This window comes from Trachurus japonicus, chromosome 14 (assembly GCF_045865225.1).
Source record: "Trachurus japonicus isolate A0001 chromosome 14, Traja_1.0".
In the NCBI taxonomy this organism is placed as follows: Eukaryota; Metazoa; Chordata; class Actinopteri; order Carangiformes; family Carangidae; genus Trachurus; species Trachurus japonicus.
Window position 1 is genome coordinate 24494890 of NC_140920.1, and position 23604 is coordinate 24518493.

The following is a 23604-nucleotide window of genomic DNA, read 5'->3' on the forward strand; positions in this document are numbered from 1 at the left end:
CAGGAAAAGGGCACTTCTCTCCACTTACGTAACTCGATTGAAAAGAAGAACTTCCACCTCTGAGTCATCTCGGAATGAACACCAGAGGCGCAGCCTTACCACCTCTGAATATGACTGTGTACATGTGGGTGTGGGATATCAGTTATAGACTAGATATTCACTTTTCACATGCAGTCCCTGTAAACAGGTGTAACCCTGCAAGACTGGTTCAACAGTATTTATGGGAAGAACACTATGCAACCGCGGTGTCATATAAAAATCCTGAGGCAATGGCCGCTGAGGAAAGAATACACCTGAGGCATTACCTTTCACCCGAAAGCATGTTGACAGTGACAGTTATGTTCCAGGTCTTACACAAGAATACCTGGCGTGTATTTTCGTTGGCTCCAAAGTTTGACAGAAGTTGGAGGGTGAAGGCCGATGCTGATCGAGCTTTTGTTGGTATGTTTTTAGAAATCTAAAGCATTCTCCTGGAGGTCCTATGACACAACACTTAGACACAGGGCAACAGCAACTCGGATATTTCAGATGTGAATGCGGACGAAGTTTAAATGAAAAATGTCGTCCAACACAGTCCGTCAAATATGTTACATCTGAGATAGAAAATAGCGATAAGCTGATCATCAAAAAGGGCCAATATATTATGGACATGTCACCTCCAACTTGATATTCTGTCAACAGCTGGTTAGTCAGTGCTCTCTCTGTCTTTATCATTTCATTCAATGCTATTCTTTTTATCCGAGGTCTCTCCTGCTGTCACGGCCTCTCCCCCTCACTGTCAGCGGCATTGGTAGCCTCTATTATTCATCACCTCCACTCCCCGGCTATTTATACCAGCTTTTACAGTCAGTCTGTCTTTCCGCTCTGCTGGCTGCCTCTGTCAACACTAATACGGATGTTCAAACTTGTATATGCAGTTTTGGGGCTGCCTTTGAGTTCTTGGCCCTAAAACAGCATCACTACAGGTAACCAAAACATACAATAGGGGGAAACATACACATGCACTGACTAGCATATAGACAAACATATTCTGGTACCCTGAGAGGAGGGGATTGCATTTCTATATTGTAAAAGGGCTAGACATTCCTCAATTAAAGCCCACTGGTGGATTTTACTGTAAAGCAACAGCAGATGTTAATTATAAGGAAAATAACAAGCACTTGTGGTGCCCTATTTTTTATTTTTTATTTAGCACTGTCAACAATTTTGCTGCCTGACTTCCTTCAAAGATTAAATGTATGAGCAGTAGATTAACAGCTGCTGAGCAGGAAAGCAGTGAAAAAGACATGTTCCATATGCTAATACATCCATGTCTTGCAATATATGTGATTATTCCACTGCGCTTATTCAGAGCTAAACGTGTCATGTATGAATTTCAACTTCACACACTCTGCAGCTTGCCTCTGGATTTAAGTCTATTGAGGGACCCCCAGTCTCTCATTTCCCTAGAAGAAGAGTGTGCCAAGTCACTTCACATGGGAGCATCCGCCATTCCCATGCAAAGGAAACGGCTTTTAAAAGCATACAGTTCCTACAGCCGTGTACAGGCCTGTATCTGTATGGAAGGAGTGTGTGCTGTGTGAGAGGTTATCCATGTGTGTTACTGTGTGTGTGTGTGTGTGTGTTGACGACTGCAGGGCACAGCTGTTCTGTTTAATATCATGGATGAAGAGCAAAGACCAGATTTCCAATTTCAACACAAAGTTTCCAATCAAAAAGTGCTATTCATATTTTAGTAGGTCGGCTCACATGGCCTGTCTGAGATGTTCATGAAATGTAATGTTTTTATGTATGTGCAACAGCAAATTAATAATTAAAAAGGAGATCATTCCTCCCATTGCAGCATTTCCCATCATCAGTGCTGGACAAAAGTATTCAGTTGTGGACATTTCCCACCACTTGTATGCACAGCTGTACTCCTACAGTGTAAAAATATACATAACCCCCGGAGAGCATTTCTAACTCTTGATGAGGGTGAGCTGAGCTCTTTGTGTTGCTGTATCACAGAGTCAAGAAGAGGCACAACGCCCTCTAGAGGATGATATGCCTTAATACAAAAAACATATGAGGAACCAAACTTTATGGTGTTTCACTGTTCCTGAACCATCCTGCCTGAGTAACGCTTTAAATCCTACCTGGTGGTTCTTTTCCCAGAGCAATTTTAGGTGACAACTCTGAATCAAACCAGTGTCTCCTAATGAACCTGATTTGATTAACTTGTTTTTGTTATCCATAACTTGTATTGTTCTTACCTGTAGCCAGACTTGACTTGAAGATGTGATGTGCAGCATCATGACTGTGTGACCAACAATAACCCCGTCTGAAGTCTGACATAACTGAGGTGTCAGGAATCTGTTGTAAAATAAACACACAAATCAAACACCAACATTCACAATTGAATTCACATATTAACTCTTGAGTTAGATACAGTATGGTATTGCAGCCTACATACACTGTATCTGCTGTTTTACCTCACTCTAGGCACACAGTCTTCTCTAGGCAATGGATGGATGTATTTCTGCACTACTCCAGTGATGGTAAATTTACTAGAAAAAATACGTCTTCTATGCTCCAACTACAAGTCACCACAGAAGATGACGAATTACTGACACTAGACATTTATACAGATTAATACATTATAACACAGAACCAAAAACCAAAAACATGCTCATATGTCAAAAAAGATAAATACAATTTTTTGAACCTTTACCAGCCATATTAATGTATGGCACTAACATACACAATACCCTGGAAAATTAAAGTGAATTGTTTATTATTAAAGTGAAGAAATAACTTAAACAGCGCGAAAAGTTTATGTACCGTAACTGTAATCAAGCTAGCTACAGCTAGCGGTTTGCTTAGCTAAAGCTAACTTACCCACTTCTTCCTAAAGCCTGTATTTCAAAATAAATAATGCTATTGTGACTAAATGTTCTTACCATATACCATAAACATGTAGCAGGCATTAAATAATCGGCTACAAGGGAATAATGTAGTTTATGAGTCATTTCCTGACTTACCTGAGGATTTGGCAGATGCAGAGGTAACAGCATCTTCTGTTGGGCCTTATCAACACCCTCAATGAGGAAATTTACATAATTTTAATTGGCAACATTAATAATTCAAAGGAGTAACAGTGTTGGTTTAGCTCTGAAAATGTAATCACTTCATGCACATTAACATTAATGTTAGAGGTCACAAACAAAAGGCTTGAGAACCACTGTTAAAGGAAACATAAATGAGTTTTATTTATGACAATGCACACTTAACTGAAATAAGGTATTTTGTGAGTAGTCAAGAGGAACTGCAGCTGCCAACTTTGTAATCCAGCCCTAGTACTTCATTGTTAGTTTAAAAAAAAAAAAAAAGTAAATGCTATGATGCTGCCATAAACAGACATTAAGACTTCAATCTATTGTGATCACTAAGGTGCAGTCAGGCTGAAATTCTTAGTCAGATGACAAAAATGTGATGGCAGATGTCAACATGTCTGCTGATGACACAGACCAGACTTAATTTACCCAGACTGGAAGTTCCACTCAGTTCAGTCAATCAGCTAGATTATTGAGCAAACATCTGTTATCAAGCACACAGCACAGCTATTCATGTTACTAATCAAACACCTATGTTTAACAACTCAAAATTTCCACTGTGAGAGACTAGTCAAGTTGCCAAACCAACCTTTCTACACAACTGAATGACCCAGAAAACAAGACATCTACCTATCCTAGATTTATTTCCACTGTCAAACATCTACACACACTGCAAACAGAATCATCATACACCATTCAGATGAACTGACAATTTATTGATTAACTTGTAAATTGTATACATTTGTTTATCATTTGTGCGTAACCAATTCTTTGGGACCAAACCTACTCAGCAGACATAAAAATCCATACATACAATTGTCATAACAGGGGAGCAGGGTTAAGCATGGCTCATTTACTCTTGACTAGTCAATAAAAAGCCATAGAGTATTGAAAAGGAGAAAGTGTCACATCAAGTAGCTATGTTGGTCTTTATTAAGTGCTATGGGGAAAAAGCTATTTCCAGTGCTCTGAGTTCTGGCAGACACTTTACTGGGTGATGCCAATGACCCCACAGGCCAGACGTCCACCAGCATTTCCTGTCTTTAGACTCTCCTCGTTGCCTCCTTTTCCCAGGTCATCTGCCTTCTCATGGATCTAAACCACAGGACAAAAAGCACAGAGGGTTATTTACTCACAGTTTAGATGCTCAACTTCATAAAATATGACATCCAGCAGGTTTTATTTCCCTATACCACATACAACATGAGACTGACCCACACTTAGGGATTGTTTCATGGAGCCAAGATTAACAAGTTAACAGTTTGTATATAGCATGGTACTTTTACTCAGGCACATTAATGTTTCTTGCACCATTGAAAGTCACAATACCACAAATGCAACAATCAACCAGCAACTCCTGTGTTTTTCCTCAAAGGAGCCTTGTGTTTTTGAGCAGCACAATGAAAGACCCATTTCAAGTTTTTAAAAAAAGGGGGTCTGATTCTTTATCAAGTGGGCCCATCTCTGGTTTAAAAAGTCCCAGGGTCACCTCTGAACCTTAAGCTAAAACCTGGCTAACTAGTTTCCAATTTTGTTCAGTGGAAATTAAATAGAAAACGAGAGGCGATCTTCCTTACCACCATGGTTCGGCCAATGATGGAGTAGGGGCCAGTGAGGGAAAGCATCTTGTCTGAGATGTCGATCTTGGCAACATTATCTCCTCCAGCAGTCACATTCCCCAGGTCTCCGACATGCCTATTTTAGTAGAGAATAAAAAATATTGCATTAAACTCACTTTAAACCATGGCATCAGGTATCATTTGACTTTATGAAATTAAACAAGCTTGCCAAGAAAAAATAAAGTTTATTTCTTGACATACCACTTAAATCCTGATAATTTCTAACACCATAAATATTTCCTGTGCAAGGTCCACTCAAAATGCAGTTTGAACTTTGCTCTCTGTCTTATTTTCTACCAAAACAATAAAATGTGGCCTGGGCCACACTACACACACCTTTGTATGAGCAGACAATTTAGATAAACACGGGTAAATACAAGTAAGCCATGTTGTTTAATTCACAGGGAAGTTGTTGCTGAGCCAGAATGTGACTCAATTTATTGTACCATCCACTATAATTAATCAAACTTTCTGTTTGTCCCTCCTACAGAAACTCCCATATAAACAGGTCCCTCCCATCAACTGAAATAACAGGCATTGCCAAGTTTCATCTGCTGAACACTGTAATGGCTCAGCACACTACTACCGTTCCCTACTGAACTCACCTCTCTGCATCAGTAGGACCAGCATGATTCTTGCTGTGGGGATTGTAATGGGGACCTGCACTGATGCACCCTGGGAAAGAGAAAAAAAAATCCCATGAGAAAACACTTTTCACTGAGTTTGAGTGTGGGTATAATAAAACCAGAGAACACAGAAGCAGTTATTGACTTACCATTGGTGTTGTCTCCAAAAGCATGGACATGGAAACCATGCTCACCAGGGGTAAGACCTTTGATTTCTCCTGTCAGCTTCACAGGAGCTGAGTCACTCTAGCGGAGTAGGATAACACAATTCATGAGGAGAAAACAATGACACAAAGGAGCTGTCAAAGCCAGGCGGTTAGGAGTTGGCACTAAAGTAAACAAAGCAGGGATTATTTCTACATCTCAAAATCAGTCACATACCACAGACTGTTAGCAGTCCAGTGCAAAAAGTAAAGAGAATTCATTGTAATACCTTTATAGAAAAAAAGAGAGAGAAAAAAAAAGGCACAAACATGACCAAATACAGTTTGCAAAATAAATAAATAATTAATAATAATAATAGCCTACTAGTAATAACAAACTCTGTTGTCTATGCATGATTCAAGCAACCTAAAATTATTCAGTGTTACATCAGGTACTGATATTTTCCACCAAAACAGGATAACAAAATAAACTCACACTGAGCAAAATTATCCAGCACAGTTGTTGGATGTAAGGTTGAGTATGCAGGTTTATGGATACTATGTATAATCATCTATAAGGTATAAATATATGAGTACGCAGTAAATCACCTTCTCTCCCCTCCATGACTCATGGTTTTACTCTTATCAGAGCAAAACAAGGAGGAAGATACGCAGTGACTCAGCAAAAACGTCCAACCGTGGACCAGCGTTTATTCTTTAGTTTTTTTTAAGGCCACTTTTGGTAGTGCAGCAGGTTAAGTCAGCAAAACACCTGCAAGCTAAGGTGTATCATCCGTTTGAATGTGATCCAGCGAAACTACGTAAGACTGTTCATAATATCCGTGTTATCACAACAAACCGACACTGCAGACGTCCAACTTATGCAACAGGCGTTTTAATACACGCACCGTTGATCATTAACTAAACACAGGCCGTTAACGTCCAAAGGTTATGGCTTTTATGGATAGCACAGATTTCTTTTGACAGTTATTTATGACTGGACATCTATTGCATGTTTAGATGTTTACTCTGAATAAAAAAGAAATGCGCACTGAGCGTCAACGTTAATTGCCGTTTTGAGACGTCCAAACGAGGGTTAATTTGCATTAAAAAACTGTGCACACGAGTGGGCAAACCGATGCAAATTAGCGGCACGGGGCGGCTAAATGTAAAATCTGATGAAAATAGTTGCCTGCTCATTCATATATAACACACAGCTAGCTAGGTTAGCTTCTCCTAAAACACGACCTAACTTAGCTGAAGTGCTAAAGCTTGTGAATGGATAAGTTAGCTCGTGTAGCATGCGAGCGCTAACGCTCCCGGGAGCATGCACGCAGGCTGGACATTTCCTCCTCTAAATGCATGGTAGCACCCCTCACCTCCTGCTCAAAGAAAACGGTCCCGGTGGTCTCTCCGGCTCCTTTCAGCACACATACAGCTTTCAGCACCATTTTTGCGGTAGTTTCAAAGGACGCCCAAGTTCCTGTCGTGCGCTCTCGCTGTAGACACCGAACAAGCTTGCAAGCGCTTAATAGGCGGGACTATAACGGAGACAGCCAATCAGAACAACGCTCGGTCAAAAAGGCTCAGTTTGATTGGTCGCTGGCAATGACAGCGGTGAGCTGCGTATTAGGCCAGTGAACAAACTAGTTTTGACATATGATATGAATGGAAATGACCTAGGGCTTCTTCCATTCATAAGTTATATATTATCAATGTCAGAGTTTATATTATAAAGTTATACTGTCTCTCTTTTATGAGCATTAGGAACAAAAAGCATGTTTACACTAATTTGAAGCCCTGGGCCGAGGAAATGGTCTTCTACATGATCATGAGACTCTCAGGAGAGAATATGTGTGGCTGCAGAAGTGTTTGTCCCATTAACTTTAACTGTGGAGACCTAACGAATAAAGAAAACATTACCTGCTTCATTCGTTACCATGGATATTAAAGCATTAGCTGAATAGTTCAAAACTCAACAGCAAATATTAGGTGTTTGGTTAAATGGATCATTACAAATGTGTTGGAGATGATTTTGTTGAGTGTGGGATAAGAACAGAATATCATCTGAATGAGCAAAAATGATTTGGTAAAAAAATAGTTTATTAAAAACAATTTCCTCTGGTTGAAATATTGAAGATTTTAAATCCATGTCTTTTGTTGTTTTTTTTTAACAAATCATAGAAACATCTCTTTCAACTTTCGAACCACGAGGAATCAAAAACATTAAAGCAAAGGGCCTCTGTTCTTCCTTCCAAGTCAGCTTGTTTCTCTCTGATAAACGAATCACAGATTATAAACAACAATTACCATGACCTTAGAAGTGTCAGGGATACAAGCATATTTACAGCAGTGTCCCAAGCAGTACTCTTCATTCCATCACTTTAGCTTTTGCCCTCAGTGTTAAAATTATTCAAGAACGAGAATGGGGCTTGCAGAATCTGAGCTTCAAACGTTGACAATGTAATCAATATGAGATACAGTGTCTTTAGTGAAACACTAACACCAAGTTTGAAAGCTGTGTTTATCAAAAGACAAAAAATAATTCAGCCACAGGGTTTCACTTTGCATTTTCATGTGGACAAAAGGTATTTATGAGTTTGACTGATACACATTGGACAAATAGAGGAAGATACCAGTACAAAATGCAGCTCAGCTCTGATCTACTTTGCCTCCTTCTTTCCTTACACACAGGGCAAAGAAAAGACTTCCATTAACATAAAGGTTACCAAGTTTGTGGCCAACTTGTGTTTAGACTAAATGCTCAAAAAGCCAAAATGTGGCCTGAACTTTTTTTGCACATTTTTTGTGGAATATGGGTTTTCCTGTTGGAGGTTCAGGAGGATTTGCTTTATTTCATTTACTGAAAAATAAAACATACACCTTTTGGCAGGAGTGTGTAATTTACACTTAAGAAAAAAAAACATTACAAAGTATACACATTGGAGGATTTCCAGAGGAATTAACTTCAGCATAACTTGTATGATGTTAGTTTTGAAAAACTGACCATCTAAACATTTCACAGATACCTAGATGAGAATCCATCTGTTTTTGAACAGCTGTTGCTTATACGGGTCAAAATTCATTCCTTTTTATGTCCTTCCAACCTCTGATATGAAGCCCACTTACATAAAGCCACATTTCTTTATTTCCTATATATCCCAAGGGAGCTAAACCACGATACAACTGGACATAAGTTATCTTTCTCTGTCAGTTGTGGTGCATCTTACGTTGAAATGTCTTGTCTGAAATGCCTCTTTAGTCCATTAGTGACAATGTCTAAACAAAGGAAAATATATTATGCCAACGATAACGTTTAAGTCCTTGGTTTTCAGCCTCTACAATGATTGGTTTGTCCAATATTTCTGTAATGAAACTATATGAATAAAAAATTATCATAGCAACTTTACTGTAAAGTCACATCTGGGTAAATACAGTACAGTCAAAGAATGTAAAACATTCTTAAATAATATTAGAATGAAAATCTTTTTTTCACAAAGAATTGGGTGTAATTCCTGTTAACAATAAAAAATAAAAAAAAGTCTACTAAGTTAGATTCAGAAACCTTGCGAGAAAAAGCTCAGCTTCAAATCATTCCTGTGTCTGCAAGAGTCTCAGCACTGACGGTACTAAAACAATTCTTAAAAACTTAAATTAAACATGTCGAGAGTGGATTTTTTTTTTTTAAGGACTCTGGGTATTGGCCAGTAAATGTGAACGTCACAGATACACCAGTTACTGGACTGATGGATGTTACCACAACATCAACAAGGATGTTGTCCCCCAATTCATAAAATACCTACGAGCAACTTGACTGGAGTTTAAGGCCACCATAGTCCTTTCAAAGCTGTGCCTCACTGGCTGACAAGAAAAACAAGGTGAAATGAAAACCAAGGATTGATTAAGAAGAAATTCAGTGTTTGACATGGCATTTTGGCAAGTAAAAAAAAAAGAATATATTCACACTTTGTTGAAGAGTGCCAGCTATAGCACAGATGAGGCCATGAAGTAAAAATAAGTCTGTGCCATAGAAATCATTTTGTTTCCTCTGCATATCAAGATGAGTAAAATAATGTGAGCTGCTGTCATCACATTAACCTCTGATGAGCAGAGCTAAGTTAACATGCAAGCACTAGTATGTTTAGTCTTACAACTTACAGGAGGGAGAGAAACTAGAGGTGACAGCCAATATTCAACTACAGCCATTATTGCAAACAGACTTTCACGAGGTTGTGTGTTTTGAGACATCGATGCAAAGCAAAAAACTTTGACCGTGAATTCTAAAAAATATTATATGTTTGACGACGTGTGTGGGAGACGTTTGTTCACGAAATGCGTTATTTCCCAGAAAGTGTCAATCATCAACTGACAAACTGTGATGGTGAGAATTCGTCTGCCAGGAGTTGAGGTTGGCTACCATGGTGAAAAACACCGTTGTCATGTCTCAGTGGTTCACAGCAGTCTCTGGCTGAGGGAACAGTGAGCCAGTTTATGAAGCTGCTTCCTCTTGTGTTTCTGTGGGTGCACTAGGAGCCGAGGGTGAGGGTGAGGGTGAGGAGGGCGCCGGCTCTCCTGCTGCAGCGCTCGCCTCCGGGGCCGAAGCTACATGTTCTGATTTAGCCTTTTGTTCAGAGGCGTCCGCCGCGCTTGGTTCTTTACTGGTTTCCGCGGCAACTGCAGGAGTCACACAAGGTTGCTCGGTGCTATTAGAGGTCCGAAATTTGTCCATGTTTTCTATTTCGGCCAAGCGGTCGTCCCTGTCCCAGCGCGTGGTCCTCTCTCGTCGTTCGGACCGCCTCGGCCGGTCCCCTTCTTTCCCTTCGGCTCCTCTCCCTCTGTCTCGACTCCCTCCGTCTCCCTTTCCTCTTTCTCCTCCGTCCCCTCTCCCGTGATCCCTCTCCCCGTCGTCGCCCCTCCCGCGTTCTCTGTCGCTGTCCAGGCTGCTTCGCCTCTCCCTCCAGTCCCGTCTGTCTCTGTCCCGATCGCGGTCTCGGTCCCTATCCCTGTCTCTGTCTCTGTCCCATCCTCCGCGGTGGTTGCCGCCATCTTCCTGCCAGCCTCCGAGCCTGTCCCTCCCGTCCATCCTGTCACCACCCCCTCCTCCTCTCCCTCCGTCACCGAATGGACGCCTTCCACCTCCAAAACCTCTGTCTCGCTCTCTGTCCCTGTCCCGATCCCAGTCTCTGTCCCTCTCTGGCTCTCGGTCCCTGAAACCGGGCCTGTCTCCCCTGAACGGTCTGGCATCCATTTCTTCAGGCCCATCCAGGCCACGAGGACCCCCTGGTCTGATAAAAGGAGGCGGGGGGCCCTGTGGCGGAGGGCCGTGCCCATGTGGAGGGAAAGGAGCCCTCATGTTGTGGGGAGGGGGCATCCCAAACCCTCCTTTAGGCTGAGGGGGCTCGTGGTGCATCAGCTGAGGGTGCGGTCCCCTGGGCATCATCTGTGGGGGCATAGGGGGCATGTTGGGGTGAGGAGATCTGGTCACGTGGGGTGGAGGGAAACGCTGCATGTGTGGTAGTGGGGGAACAGGAGGTCGCTGGAGTGGGATTATACCAGGCCGTGCACCAAGCAGACCACCAGAGGGGGGCTGCATGTTTCCTGGAGGGCCGCCCGGAGGGAGACCCGAAAGAGCACCTGGTGGCGCACCTGGGTGTATACCCAGTTGGTTACCTGATGACAAAACAAACACAAGGTACAGCTTTAATTTCAACCCCTCAATCTACTGTACTGACTTTATTGTATAACAACTAAGGATTTTCAGAGTCAAATTTGATTCGTCAGATTTTGCCTTAAGGGGATAGTTCAACATTTTGGCAAAGCGGCCCATTGCCATAATCCCTATAGTCTTAGCAGTAGGTTCGTTACCTTGATTTGTCAGTGTAAGCTATTTTTAGAACGGCAGAGCAGAACCGAGAGCTGCTCACAGCTACGCTACGGAGGCTCATGCAATTTCTTGGTTTCCCTCATCAAACTCATCAAATACACAATCCAACAACTCCAAAGCGCTCTCGTGGACAAATTGTGACCTGCACATTCAACACGCTATGAGATAATAACGGAACCGAAGACCGAGTTGTTTTCGAGGCAAATGCAGAGACTGCTTGCCGAAAAACTCCCCCTGATGGGAACACGCATCAGCGGTTTTTCATGAGTTTACCTCGAAAACAACTCCGTCTCGTAACTGCTCCGTTATTATATAAACTTTAGGCCCTCCATTGAAGGGAAACGACATCAAGTAGAGAGAGCGAGAGAGATGGGTGCTCCAGTGCTTGAGCACTCACTGTAATGTTTGTATCAAAATAGTCACACCTATATTATAAGAAAACAAAAAAAGCATATGTAATATCAGATGTCCAGCAGCAGGGAGCACCCCTATATATTCAGAATGGTACAATCTTTTTTCATAACCACATTTTGCAGTGATTCGCCAATGAGGTTGATAGTCAAATCAGACCGAACTGACTCATCAAATAGTCCACTATTCGGGGTCGCCCCTAATAATCCAGGGATGCAAACGGGTCAGGACCAAAAAAGAGAGGAATTTCCCGGGGGGGGGGGGGGGGGGGGAATGCCGCTCTGCTCTCATCCGAGACTGGGATCAAAAGATCAGAGAACACTGACCAAAAACGATAGAAAAAAAGAAAAGAAAAGAAGCGAAAGTCTGTTTAACTGACGTGTTGTGCCGCGGGGGTCCGTCATCCAGCCGCAGCAGACTCTCTGTCCTCCGCGGTCCTGGTGCTCCAGGTCAGCCAGCCAGAGAGTCTGCCTCGGCGGACGGACACTCCGCGGCGGGCGGCTGTGGCATGACTGTGTGTGTCTCTTGCACCGCGGATGAGAGCGGGGCAACATGGTTGCTCTGTCTGATCCCCCCGCGGGGGGTCAGACTCGGCTTATTTTGGTCAGTGGGAAAGGGGCCAAATGCCGATTGTTAGCGGGTCGACCCGCGTTTAAAAAACCCGCGTCGACCCGCTAATTTTAGTGGGAAAACGGCTTTAGTTTCACTTTTTGAATTGAACACATTCTACATCGCGGAGGCGACGTCTTTCCACTCAGGGCTTCCTTCACCTCTGAAACGGGGCAGAGCTCCGTGGGAGACACCTGCCTGACACAGCAACGTAGGGAACCGTGCATGTCCACGGCGCACAGCTCCACGGACATGCACGGGGGGAAAAAAACGGCGTCGCCGTCGCACCGACTGCACGCGGCTACGCGCAGCTTTAATGAGAGCGCATGTTGCGCGTCTACATTGGAGGTAGGCTGTTCAGAGACAACCATGAATGAGTTCGCCTCAGTTTCACGTGATTGTCACTGTCAGCCTGTTAGAAAAACATTTTACTGACCCCAGCTGAGACGCTGAGACCCCCCCCGCCCCCAAAATAAAAAAAAAAACTCTTCGGATCTGAACGATTCACACAAGTCACCTAATTGGTCATGAAAAAAGCGAGTTTCGCTTTTCGGCGCGCTGTTTGCATCCCTGATAATCTCACACACAACATAACTTTTTTGAGGTGATGACAACTGGCCCTAGTTTTAATGGCCACATTCATGTTGACAGACTTTCTATGATGGGGTGAGAAACAACAAATCACTGACCCATAGGTCCCATCTGGTTGTTGAAGATGTTGGAACCCTCTGGGACCTCGTCATTTTTCCGGTTTCCCAGGCCTGCCAGGTCCAGAGCCGGGTCCTCAACCCCACCTTTGGAAGGTGGTGGGGGACCTAAAGGCATGCCACCTGGGGGTGGAAAGCCTGAAAGGGGAGGGGTGAGACAACTTAGGTTTCTTCCTAGAAAGTATAGTCCAGTTCAACTGAACAGAAAATCAAACAAACAGACCTCTATTACAGGAAATCTGCATGAGCATCATCACAGATGTATTAAATCATTACACATCATGACGTTCCTGTGTTATTTTTTGCAATTTAATATAAAAAAGTGAAAAAAAGAAACCTAGCAACTACACATAAAAGATCTTCTTAACATCACAGTACAAGACGCTTCCCTTTGACCATAATTTGAGAGCAGGCACTGTGTGACAGAAAGCGACTACATAAAAGCCAGTGAGAAAAGGTGTGATGACGGTCGTAGGAGGCGCTACCTGGAGGCATCTGCATAGGGTTGAAGCCAGGCCTGATGAAAGGAGGAGGTGGGACGCCTGGGGGGAAGGAAGGTGGAGGTATGCCCATGGGACCAGGAAACACAGGAGGCTGGAGAGAACCCACACCAACCATTGGCTGCTGCATTGGAGGGACCTGAGAACATGTGCAGGGATTTAATGCAGATTTCAAATGAGAAAGGATTTGTTAGACTTCTAAGTGATACTCTGGTTATACACAGCAGGTAACTTCCTGAAAGAATAAAAATCATGCTATTTTATCTATTTGAATGCAAGTACGGAGCAGATGTAACATCATTTTAAATATTACCTCCACAACAAAATGAAACACCGGCATAGATCAAGTTTTCTGTATCTTTACCAATATTTATTTCTTCTTAATGTTGATCTTGTAATAGAACAACAATACAATGTTGCAGCTGTGGTTTACCTGTGCAGGAGGAGCAGCTACAGCAGACACAGGTAATCCCTGTGTCTCCTCAGGCTGCTGTGGCTCTGAGCGGCCGTTGGGGGTGTGCTCCTCTGGGTGGTCTAGACTCTTCCTCGCTCCACTCCACTCTGGAAGAGATAAACAATTCAGAGTTGTGAGATAGCAAACAATTTCCTGTCCTAATATGTTTGTGCCTGTCAGGCATTTCACCTGGTGATAAGGTGTCCACATCCAGTATTCCTCCTTCTTTTAGCTCCTCCAACTGATCCTCTCTGATTTTAGACCAAGGTATGTAGGTGACACCCAGCTCCACATCCCAGTACTGCTTAAACTCAGGCTTTATGCCTTTATTCAAGGCCCAAGCAATCTGGAAATAAATAACAAAAAAACTCCCAGTCAATTAAACATTTCCCTATCTTTTATTTTCTGACTTTTGGTTTAACAGTTTATTACTTCACAAGCACCTGTGTGGCACACTCACCTTGATGGCCTTCTGGTTAACTTTGTATGATCCTCTACTGAGCTTCTGTAGAGCCCTGTAGGCATCTTGCCTGTGTATCATGACAATGTAGGCACAGCCACGTGGAGGGATCATCTGAAGAAGAGAGGACAAACGGATAGATGAGCAAAAAAAACAAGGTGATTGTGTTTTCCTCAGAGGCTTAGACTTCAAATTACTCCACTGTGGTCCCCCTTTTAAATAAGTTAGTATATTTAAAAACATACTCACATTAATTTAAGTATTAAGATTAGATCATCATCAACATCAGTAACTTTCAGCATTCACACTAACTACATAGCACAGCTGTTCAAGTAATGACTTACGCAAAAAATATATATTATACCATTTCACTACAAGAAGACTAGGAGAGATGTTAGGGAAAAAAAACCTTTTGATCTCTCACATAGATGGGAATATACAATTTCTGTTGCTACAAACCACAGGGTGTAGTCCCAGCTGGCTGATCTCTACAAGTCCACTTACATTGATGGATTCTATCTGCCCAAACTCCTCCAGTAAACAGGCAACATCTTGCTGTTGTGTTCTTTTGTCCAGCTGGCCAACCCACAGAGTTGTACTGCAAACTGAAAAAGGAAACATAAAAATGTATCATGAATCAGAATCAGAAATCCTGTATGAAAAACAACTCAGAAATTCAAAAATATATGAAATACTTGGTATCTGATGGATGCTATCATCCATTGTTTGAAAAATCTACTTTCAGGTCCCATTCTCCCTGAATAAATGGAGACAGATAAAAGGTTCATGACTCACTACTTAGTGTCTCGCTCTTGAGTGGTGGGAGGCCTTTCTGCCGCCGCTCTCTCTCCTTCTCTCTCTCCCTGCGCTCCTGTGAGCGAGAGCGTGGGGAATGGTGACGGCGGTCTCTGGAGCGCGAGCGGGATCTCCTGTGCCTGGACCGTCGTGTGCGGGAATTAGACCGTGACCTCCTCCGCTTTGGAGACCTGAAGAGAAATAAAAGCAACGCGATTCATATTACGGTTATCACAGATTCACATAGCAAGAGCACATGAAGGGAGAATAAATAGAAAAGAACAAATTACGCAGAAGAAACCAACTTTGAGAGGTAGTGACCCATTTCTAATTCTTACCTGGAGCCTGAGTGTGACCTTCGACCATGTCTTCCATCCCTCATGGATGAGCGGTCCACATCCATGGACATATCCTGAAAATGATAACAGTATGAAGAAAATACAGTCATGATGAGTAAACAATTCTTTGTCTTCCAGCTCAGCCGCCATGTTATACAGATATCTATTCACAGAATTTAACCTTGTTACAAAAATATAAATACATTAATATTTCTTGTATCAGTATAACGTCTACCTGTTGTTGTTGTTGGGCTGCGTTGTGGGGAGGGTATACACCTGGGAAGCCTGGAGGCCCAGCAGAACCAGGGAGGGGCTGCCCTGGCAGGGCATGGCCCATAGGAGGTATCATGACTGGGAAGTTTTGCCCTGGTGGTAAACCATAGGCCTGGAGCTGACCGTTAGGAGGGAGATGAACCTGACAATCAGAACCACAGTAAATATTCTCCTGCCATCCACAAATAAACATGTACTGCACAGTGCATAGTACATGTATTATGTAATGAAACATAAGCAATACTGTTAAATGTGAGAATTTTATACTATATTTTGCATTTAAAAATAAGTATGTTAAAAAAGCAACCGATCAAACAATGAATTAAAAGAACAAGACTTGTCAGGAAAGGTTATTCCTTCCACAATAAAAAAAAATACAATCCTTCTACCTGTTGTGAGAGGTCTTGAGACACGTTGATCATTGGTGGTTTAAAGTGCTCCACGTGCTGTGGGAAGGCTGGAGGCTGCTGCATACTGTCATGATAAAAAAAAAATACACCATCAGCTTCATAGCTTTCATTTCATTTCTGAGTAAAAAAAAAAATCAATCAAAGCTTCCCACTCCTTGGCATCACAGATTGGTTGTAATATTTGAAACACATCAAGCGCTTACAAGGAGGCCTGTGAAGCCATGTCATCCTTCTTTGTTTCTTCTCCAACCTCTGGTTCATCGTCATAGTCAAAACGGTCCAGCAGTTTCTGAAGAGAGAGACAGGTAATGGGTAATGTTTAAAATGGCCAAAAAAAATGTTTTTACTCCATCATACTTCATAGTGCTGCTGTTAATATAGCTGCATGAGTAACATAAAAGGAAACACACCGTAACCTTGTCGAAAGCTGTTTTCTGTTGGATGGGCGGAGTGGGTTGGGTGGGCTGGAGGAGCTGTGGGGTGACCATGCTCGGCATAGTGGTGATGTTTTGGCCCTGTGTTTGGATGGTATGGAGATGAGGCTGAGCGTTGGCGTCAGGCTTCGCTGGCTGCTGCTGAAAGTTCTGGAGCATCTGTTGCAGCTATAAATGCCAGTGATAAAAAAAAATCAATATTGTTTGGTGGTTTGTCTAAGAGATGTGCAAGAAATTACAACAATATAAGGGTAGACACATTGGGCCACATTAGTACAAACTCACCTGCTGGCCCTGTGAGGACTGGAAGAGCTGCGCCACAGCAGCAAAGGCATCAGAGGTTTGCAGCTGAGCTGCAGATGTCATGGTGGAGTTTGCCGTTACTGCGGTAACTGGCTCTTTGGCTGGAGGCGGAGAGGAACCTGACGGAAGAGAGAGAGAGCTTTAATATGTGTGAGGAGCACACAGATGCATTCAAATGCCAGCATTATACCCTGATACTTCCACCCATCTACATTAGATTTTTTGATGAAATATTGTGTTTGTCTTTTGGCTGATCACCACACACATGTTTTTGAATTAACTTGTGTTTTTTTTTCCTAATCAATCAATCATATCAGTTGTACACATGTATATATACACACACATTACCTGGCTCATCTGCACCTGTATAGGGTGCAGCAGCACTGCTAGAGCCGGCTGCCATGTCCAAAAGAGGCTGAATAACCTCGATCTTGAACACCCCGTTCTTCTGCCACAGATTCAACACCCGCACAATCTTGCTCTACGAAAGGGGAATTAAAACACAAGGGACAAGATGAAGCAGGGGCAATAACAGGAAGAGATAACAGAAGTATTTGTGACTGCAACAGTACTGTCACAACTGTTCTTACCCTGTCCTCGACCGGGCAAAGGCAGAGGTTCTCAAAAGTCCCTGTAATGTTTTTGGTAAACCTTGGGCCAAACACGTCCTTGTCCGATCCAAACTGATGTCTGGACTGCCTGACGATGGAATCAACCACATACAGGCCTGCTACCTTGTACTCAGGCTTGCACTGAGGAGAGCAGAGAGAGAGAGTAAACAGATTCCCGAGTGAGCGTACACAAATTTAGCATGGAGAAATAGTGCTATAACTGAATTTAGACCTGTGTGTCTCACCTTCTTGATAAACTTTTCCACAATCTGTACCACATGTTTGTAGAGCTGAGAAAAAGAGGAGCAAGAGATCATGTCAGAAGCTAGATATTGGCTCAAAAGTCAAGCTATATAAGAGAATATAGCTCAAACAGACAGAGAAGTGACCCACAACAAGGAAAACTCATTCTTACTTTCATAGCTTTGATGGCTGATTTGGTGATGGAGATCATCTTCGCCCGAGAGATCGGGGGCTTGGAGTCCATCAGTGAGAATAACTAGAGACAGAGAGAAATAATAGATGAATGACACAAGAGCAAGCCTGGGAGAGGAGGAAAAAAATGTACGAAAAGACCGAGAGGGCACTGGTAGAGGAATGACAAGAGTCGTCATGTCGTCGAGTTCATGCCCACTGGTTTTCATTTCCAAACCCACATTTCATTCAACCGTGATACAGTCAATGTTTCTGTCACAAAGGTGGTGGAATTTAATCTGGTATTATCGCAGTCTTAATAGGCTGACCATCATTTAAATGTCTATTTGTTTATGGGATAGATCTTTCACTGGATGCTACAACTGCATAATCTGAAAGATGACTCTCTGTTGGTTTTGTGATTGTTTTGCAATGTTAAGTTGTGTGACTGTTGTATTCTTCAGTATTCTCTGACAAAGACCTGGAACTGTGTTGGGACCGGTGATGTGTGTTGTAACTGTTCGTCACTTTCATTTCCCACCCACTCTAAACCCTCGATGCCCACAGACTCAAGTCTGATGAAATGCAGCGATACACCACCATGGATGCTCTCAGGTGAGGATCCAGGGGTTCAACACAGCTGTACAACTCTCGTTATGTTACATGACAACATTAAAACTTAGTTACTATGATGGAAAGAAATTGGAAATAAACTGCACACAGCAGATGAGTGTCAATGGATTTTGCTATCTTTACTCTGAGCTAAACAAAATGGTTGTGTGTCTGAGAGAAACTCCTTTACACAAGCCCACAGTGCATGTTTGCCTTTATATTGACAATATGGACAAGTATAGGCAGACATATCTGTCATGAGTCCTAACTGTGATTTGCATACAGGGTAGACTACCACTTTCTCCGTTTCTGTGCAATTGAAACTGATCAAAACTGTTCAAGAAGAACCAGAAGGTGCACATAGCCCTGGGGATTAAACAATGTGGTGCAACAAACAAGTATGAGCATGAGGACTGGCTACAGAACCGATAGCATCCTAAAACACCTTTAGGTGACTGGACCAGTCCACTAACTGAACTTTTAACGGCTTCAGCTGACTGGACAAACACAGATTATAGAGACAGGTCTGTTTCTAGGCTTACAAAGTGACAACAACCCCAGAACAGTGCATGCTGGGTGGCATTGTAATCAACAATGTTAGTGACCACACTCCCACTGCCCAATATTCACGCTGGTGCAGGAGCCAGTGTTGATTGGCTAACGTTGTGTTAGCTTCCCAGTTAGCACATAATACTGTAATTTGTTTGACTAACAGCAGTATTTGCGCCACAGGGTTGCAACACGGACGCTAACTCGGTTAGCCCATAGCCATTTAAGACGGACATGTCCAGCTAGCTCGGTGAGAGAGGCCCACAGGTCGGTCCTGCTCGGCTAGCTCCGCTGCTGCACAGCACCGTGACCAGCACCGCCGGGCTCGGTGAGTCCGGGGTCTCACGGAGCCCCGAAGGCGGCTTACCTCCTGGTTGAAGGCGTTGACAGCGTCCATGGTTGCCCAGCGCTCCGAGCCTCCCCCTCGGCTCCCGGTTCTCTACTTACAGCGGTGTTTATTCAAGGAAGGGTCGGTACAACATGTCCGCCTCCCGGTAGCTAACGGCAGTTAGCCTAGCATCGGTAGCTGCTCGGGTCGGCGGGCACGGCAAAGCATGCTGGGATTCAACCATGTGGTTACACCGCTTGTCCGCTGGGTGGCGGGCTGCTCCAGGGAGAGGAGCATAGGGCTGATGGATTACAGAGAACCAGCCATAGGGAACCAGCTCATTAGCTTACATTATTTTCTGAATAATCAAAAAAGAAACAAACTGTACACTGAAGCATGACACAGAATAAAAACAAGTCATAACAACAACCACCTCTGTCTCTCCTACTACTACCCAGTCACTTTAACATTCAGATTCAACATAGGGGAGTAAAACTTTGTCTCAGCTCCTAACTTCCTTGTGGTGGAATGAAGAGGTTGTGTGAAAAATAATTTCCCTAGGCCTATATGACACAGTAAAAGTCTAAAAGTTGGTTCATCGTAGGGCTCTCAAATTATAACACATAACTCATAACAATGCCTTAAACTTCGAGAGGTGTAAACTTCTCAAACTAGGCTAATTCATTATTTGATGTTAAATGCAAAGTGTGCCACTGTTACAACTGTTGTAACACAACCCTGGGGTCAAATTTAACAGTGAGATTTAAAAGTAAAAACTGAGACCACACCACAAAATATTCAACTATGTAAGTTTTATTGTGCATGTTCCAACACTAAAGCACTTTTAGTAGCCTATGAAGAAAAATAACTCATGACTGATGGTTAAAATGAAGAACAGTGTCAGTGTTTTTTTCTTTTTTTTAATTTAAGAAGGACAGTGCACATTAATGAACATAACAAAAATGTAGAAGTGCCAGTGTTAGCCAACGGCTAGTTTCCGACTCCTCCTGGCAAGGCGAAAAGCCATTAATGTTAGGATGGTGTGTGCATCCTAACATGAGAGCTTTCAAGAACATATCTGATAAAACCAGTGAATGGTGTAGTATGAATGGAAACTTTCAGTAGGAGGTCAGAAGCAGATCATAATCCCTGTACAATTCCAGGAAAGATTGTGACACTTAACACTTAATAAATAACAAAGGTAAAAGGTGTTACAATCATCCCCACCCCTGTGACTGTACCAGGACAATGGTTTGAAAGGAACATCGATGAAATGACTCACCTGCTCTTCAGTCTCATACCTAATTCAAACTTCCTAAGGAAATTAGTAATTAGTTTCTTTCCTAAAGAGAAATGTATTGTTTTGTTTTTTGGCTGTAAAACCTACACACTTCTTAATACAGCCATGCAAATTCACATGCAAGGTCAGGGAGTGGGTAGCTTACATGATATTGATCACATAACTCTAATGGTAACCCTTATTGGTGAAAGTGATGCTGTTACAACCATCTCCGGTCTCCCTTAGCCTTAACCATACCCATCCATCATGCAGACAGGGTGTTCATGCATTACCCCTACACACACAAGATAACATGTAGCCTAATCATATATTTTGCCCATACTCCCATAAAGCTACCATGCAGGGACACTATGTGACTCCAGATTAAACCATGAAACCAATATGAAGGTACACAATGCAGTATCGTCGTCGTCGTCATCATCATGTGAAACTTTTTAAAATGTGAATTATGTAGAGCAATGATGCCAGATTATTAGGGCCCGAGCGGCGACTGCAAGTCGCCCAGCGAAAGCCCTATTGTAATTGCTCTGTTTATTATTATTCTTTCTTTCTTTCTTTCATTCTTTTTCTCTCAAAAGGATCGCATTTTTGGAGGCTTCAACATGCCCCAAAACGCGTAAATTTTGGCATGCACATCAGGACTGGCGAAAAATTTGATATTTTAAAGTCGTTGGAAATGGGCGTGGCCAAATGGCTAAATAGCGCCCCCTAGAAAATTTCAAAACATCAGCCCCGCCTTTGTGTGTCACCTAGACGCATGAAATTTGGTGGGCTTATAGAACATGGCAAGACGCACAAAAAAGCCTCTTATGTCATGGTGAAATCACAACAGGAAGTCGGCCATTTTGATTTGAACTTTTGACCTGTTTGATCTAACTTCTCCTACAGATTTTGTCCGATTGACTTCAAATTGGCTGGAGACCACCGAGATGCCACTCTGATCAAAAGTTGTGCTCCGCAGGTCTCTAGGTCAAAGGGCGTGGCTTCTGGGGCCTTGAGGATTTTGGCGACTTTTCGTTTGCTCGCCATTTCACCTTCGAACAGCTCTAACGCCCACATGCTTTATCCGAGCAGCTTCAAACTTGCTAGACATGATGACGGCTCCGCCCTGAACGTCCCCATATATTAATTTCCTACGTCACTCATAGCGCCCCCCGGTGGTAACAGGAAGTGGCCAGGTTTTACCTTAACGTGTACAGATGGCACATAGTTCACCCCATCAACTTCATTCCACTTCTAAAACATGCAGACTAAGGTGGTGAAGCTACATCATGAACGCTGTGAAGCTACGAGTAATGGCGTCCGTGTGGCGACGCGGCGACCATTCCTCGCCATGACAATACGTTTGGCTTAATGATGGCTTTAATGAACTCGTATCAACATGAAAATTGGTACACAGGTCCAGGGTCACGACCTCAACGTCTACATATGCTCATAGGCGATCTCACTCATGTTGCCCCCTAGTGGAAACAGGAAGTGGCATATTTTACATCAACATTGTCCGATTTCCACGAAACTTCACATGTGTGATGAGGGACTGACCCTGAACACACCTGCACGCATCCCATTACTGCCCCCTAGTGGACGAACCTTTAACTGCTCATAACTCCCTCATGCTTTGTCTGATTTCCAAGAAACTTCACATGTGTGATGAGGGACTGACCCTGAACACACCTGCACGCATCCCATTACTGCCCCCTAGTGGATGAACCATTAACTGCTCATAACTCCCTCATGCTTTGTCCGATTCACTCCAAACTTCACATGTGTGATGAGGGACTGACCCTGACCACACCTGCACGCATCCCATTACTGCCCCCTGGTGGATGAACCATCAACTCATCATAACTCCTTCATGCTTTTTCCGATTTGCTCGAAACTTCACGTGTGTGATGAAGGTCCGCCCCTGAGCTCATCTGCCTACATCTGGTTACCGCCCCCTGGTGGATGAACGAAATATTGCGTTTTTTTGCTCCTGCCAGGGTTTTTCTCCCTTCTCACCACAGCCCCCGCGTGCCTAAGGCCCCGCGGTGGCGTGGAGTCGCGAGGGCCCGATCATCGCCGCTTGCGGCTTTAATTAGGGCCCGAGCGGCGACTGCAAGTCGCCCAGCGAAAGCCCTATTGAAATCGCGCTGTTTATTATTATTATTATTCTTGCGTTCTTAAAACCCCAATTTCGCCCCTTTCCCAAAGGCGAAAATGCGTCTACTTTTGCATGGGCGTCCGGCCGGATCCGAAATTCGATATTTTTGAGTGGTCGCACACGGTCGACGCAAAATGGCGGAATAGCGCCCCCTACAAAGTCCAAAAATGCCCATAGGGAATTTTGCTAACTTTGTCCTACGCTCACAAAATTTGGTACACATATGTATTATACCCAAATATGCAAAAAAGCCTCTTGACCTCATGACCTCAACCCAACAGGAAGTCGGCCATTTTGGTGTAGATTTTTCCCGCCAAAAATTAACTTCTCCCAGAGCGTTCGCCCGATCAAGTTCAAATTAGGTACACCACATCTCCAGACCTAGCTGAGCTTATCTTGTGCTCCGTGAGTCCGTAGGTCAAAGGGCGTGGCTGTCAGCGCTCATCAGACTTTGGCGTTCTCGCCATGTCCATACGTGTGGCTCTCACGCCCACATACTTCATCCAATCAACTTCAAACTTGCTGGACATGATGATGGCTCCGCCCTGAACGTCCCGATATATTAACTTCCTACGTAACTCATAGCGCC

At 43.3% G+C, this 23604-nt stretch overlaps 2 protein-coding genes across 3 annotated transcripts; both read right to left on the minus strand.

Annotated features, from left to right (window-relative positions):
- Positions 1 to 3787: 3787 nt before the first annotated feature.
- sod1 (superoxide dismutase 1, soluble) lies at positions 3788 to 6990 on the minus strand. The gene is made up of 5 exons (XM_085798470.1): positions 6860 to 6990; positions 5487 to 5583; positions 5317 to 5386; positions 4670 to 4787; positions 3788 to 4187 (listed from the first exon to the last, which is right to left on the minus strand). The coding sequence occupies exons 1-5, from the start codon at positions 6929 to 6931 to the stop codon at positions 4080 to 4082; spliced, it is 465 nt and encodes a 154-aa protein (XP_085654596.1). The 5' UTR covers positions 6932 to 6990; the 3' UTR covers positions 3788 to 4079.
- Positions 6991 to 7589: 599 nt separating this feature from the next.
- Positions 7590 to 19810, minus strand: scaf4a (SR-related CTD-associated factor 4a). Of its 2 annotated transcripts, none has more exons than XM_085798472.1 (19): positions 19612 to 19810; positions 18085 to 18168; positions 17915 to 17959; positions 17649 to 17810; positions 17407 to 17539; positions 17041 to 17177; positions 16732 to 16923; positions 16525 to 16610; positions 16301 to 16385; positions 15874 to 16053; positions 15639 to 15712; positions 15301 to 15491; positions 15010 to 15110; positions 14506 to 14619; positions 14235 to 14391; positions 14025 to 14152; positions 13577 to 13730; positions 13074 to 13229; positions 7590 to 11150 (listed from the first exon to the last, which is right to left on the minus strand). In XM_085798472.1, exons 1-19 carry the CDS (start codon positions 19639 to 19641, stop codon positions 9970 to 9972), a joined length of 3390 nt encoding a protein of 1129 aa, XP_085654598.1. In that variant the 5' UTR covers positions 19642 to 19810; the 3' UTR covers positions 7590 to 9969. The 2 variants fall into 2 exon arrangements, with proteins under 2 accessions (XP_085654598.1, XP_085654597.1); XM_085798471.1 differs by having other exon boundaries at positions 16738 to 16923; positions 19612 to 19781.
- Between the last annotated feature and the right edge of the window lie 3794 nt (positions 19811 to 23604).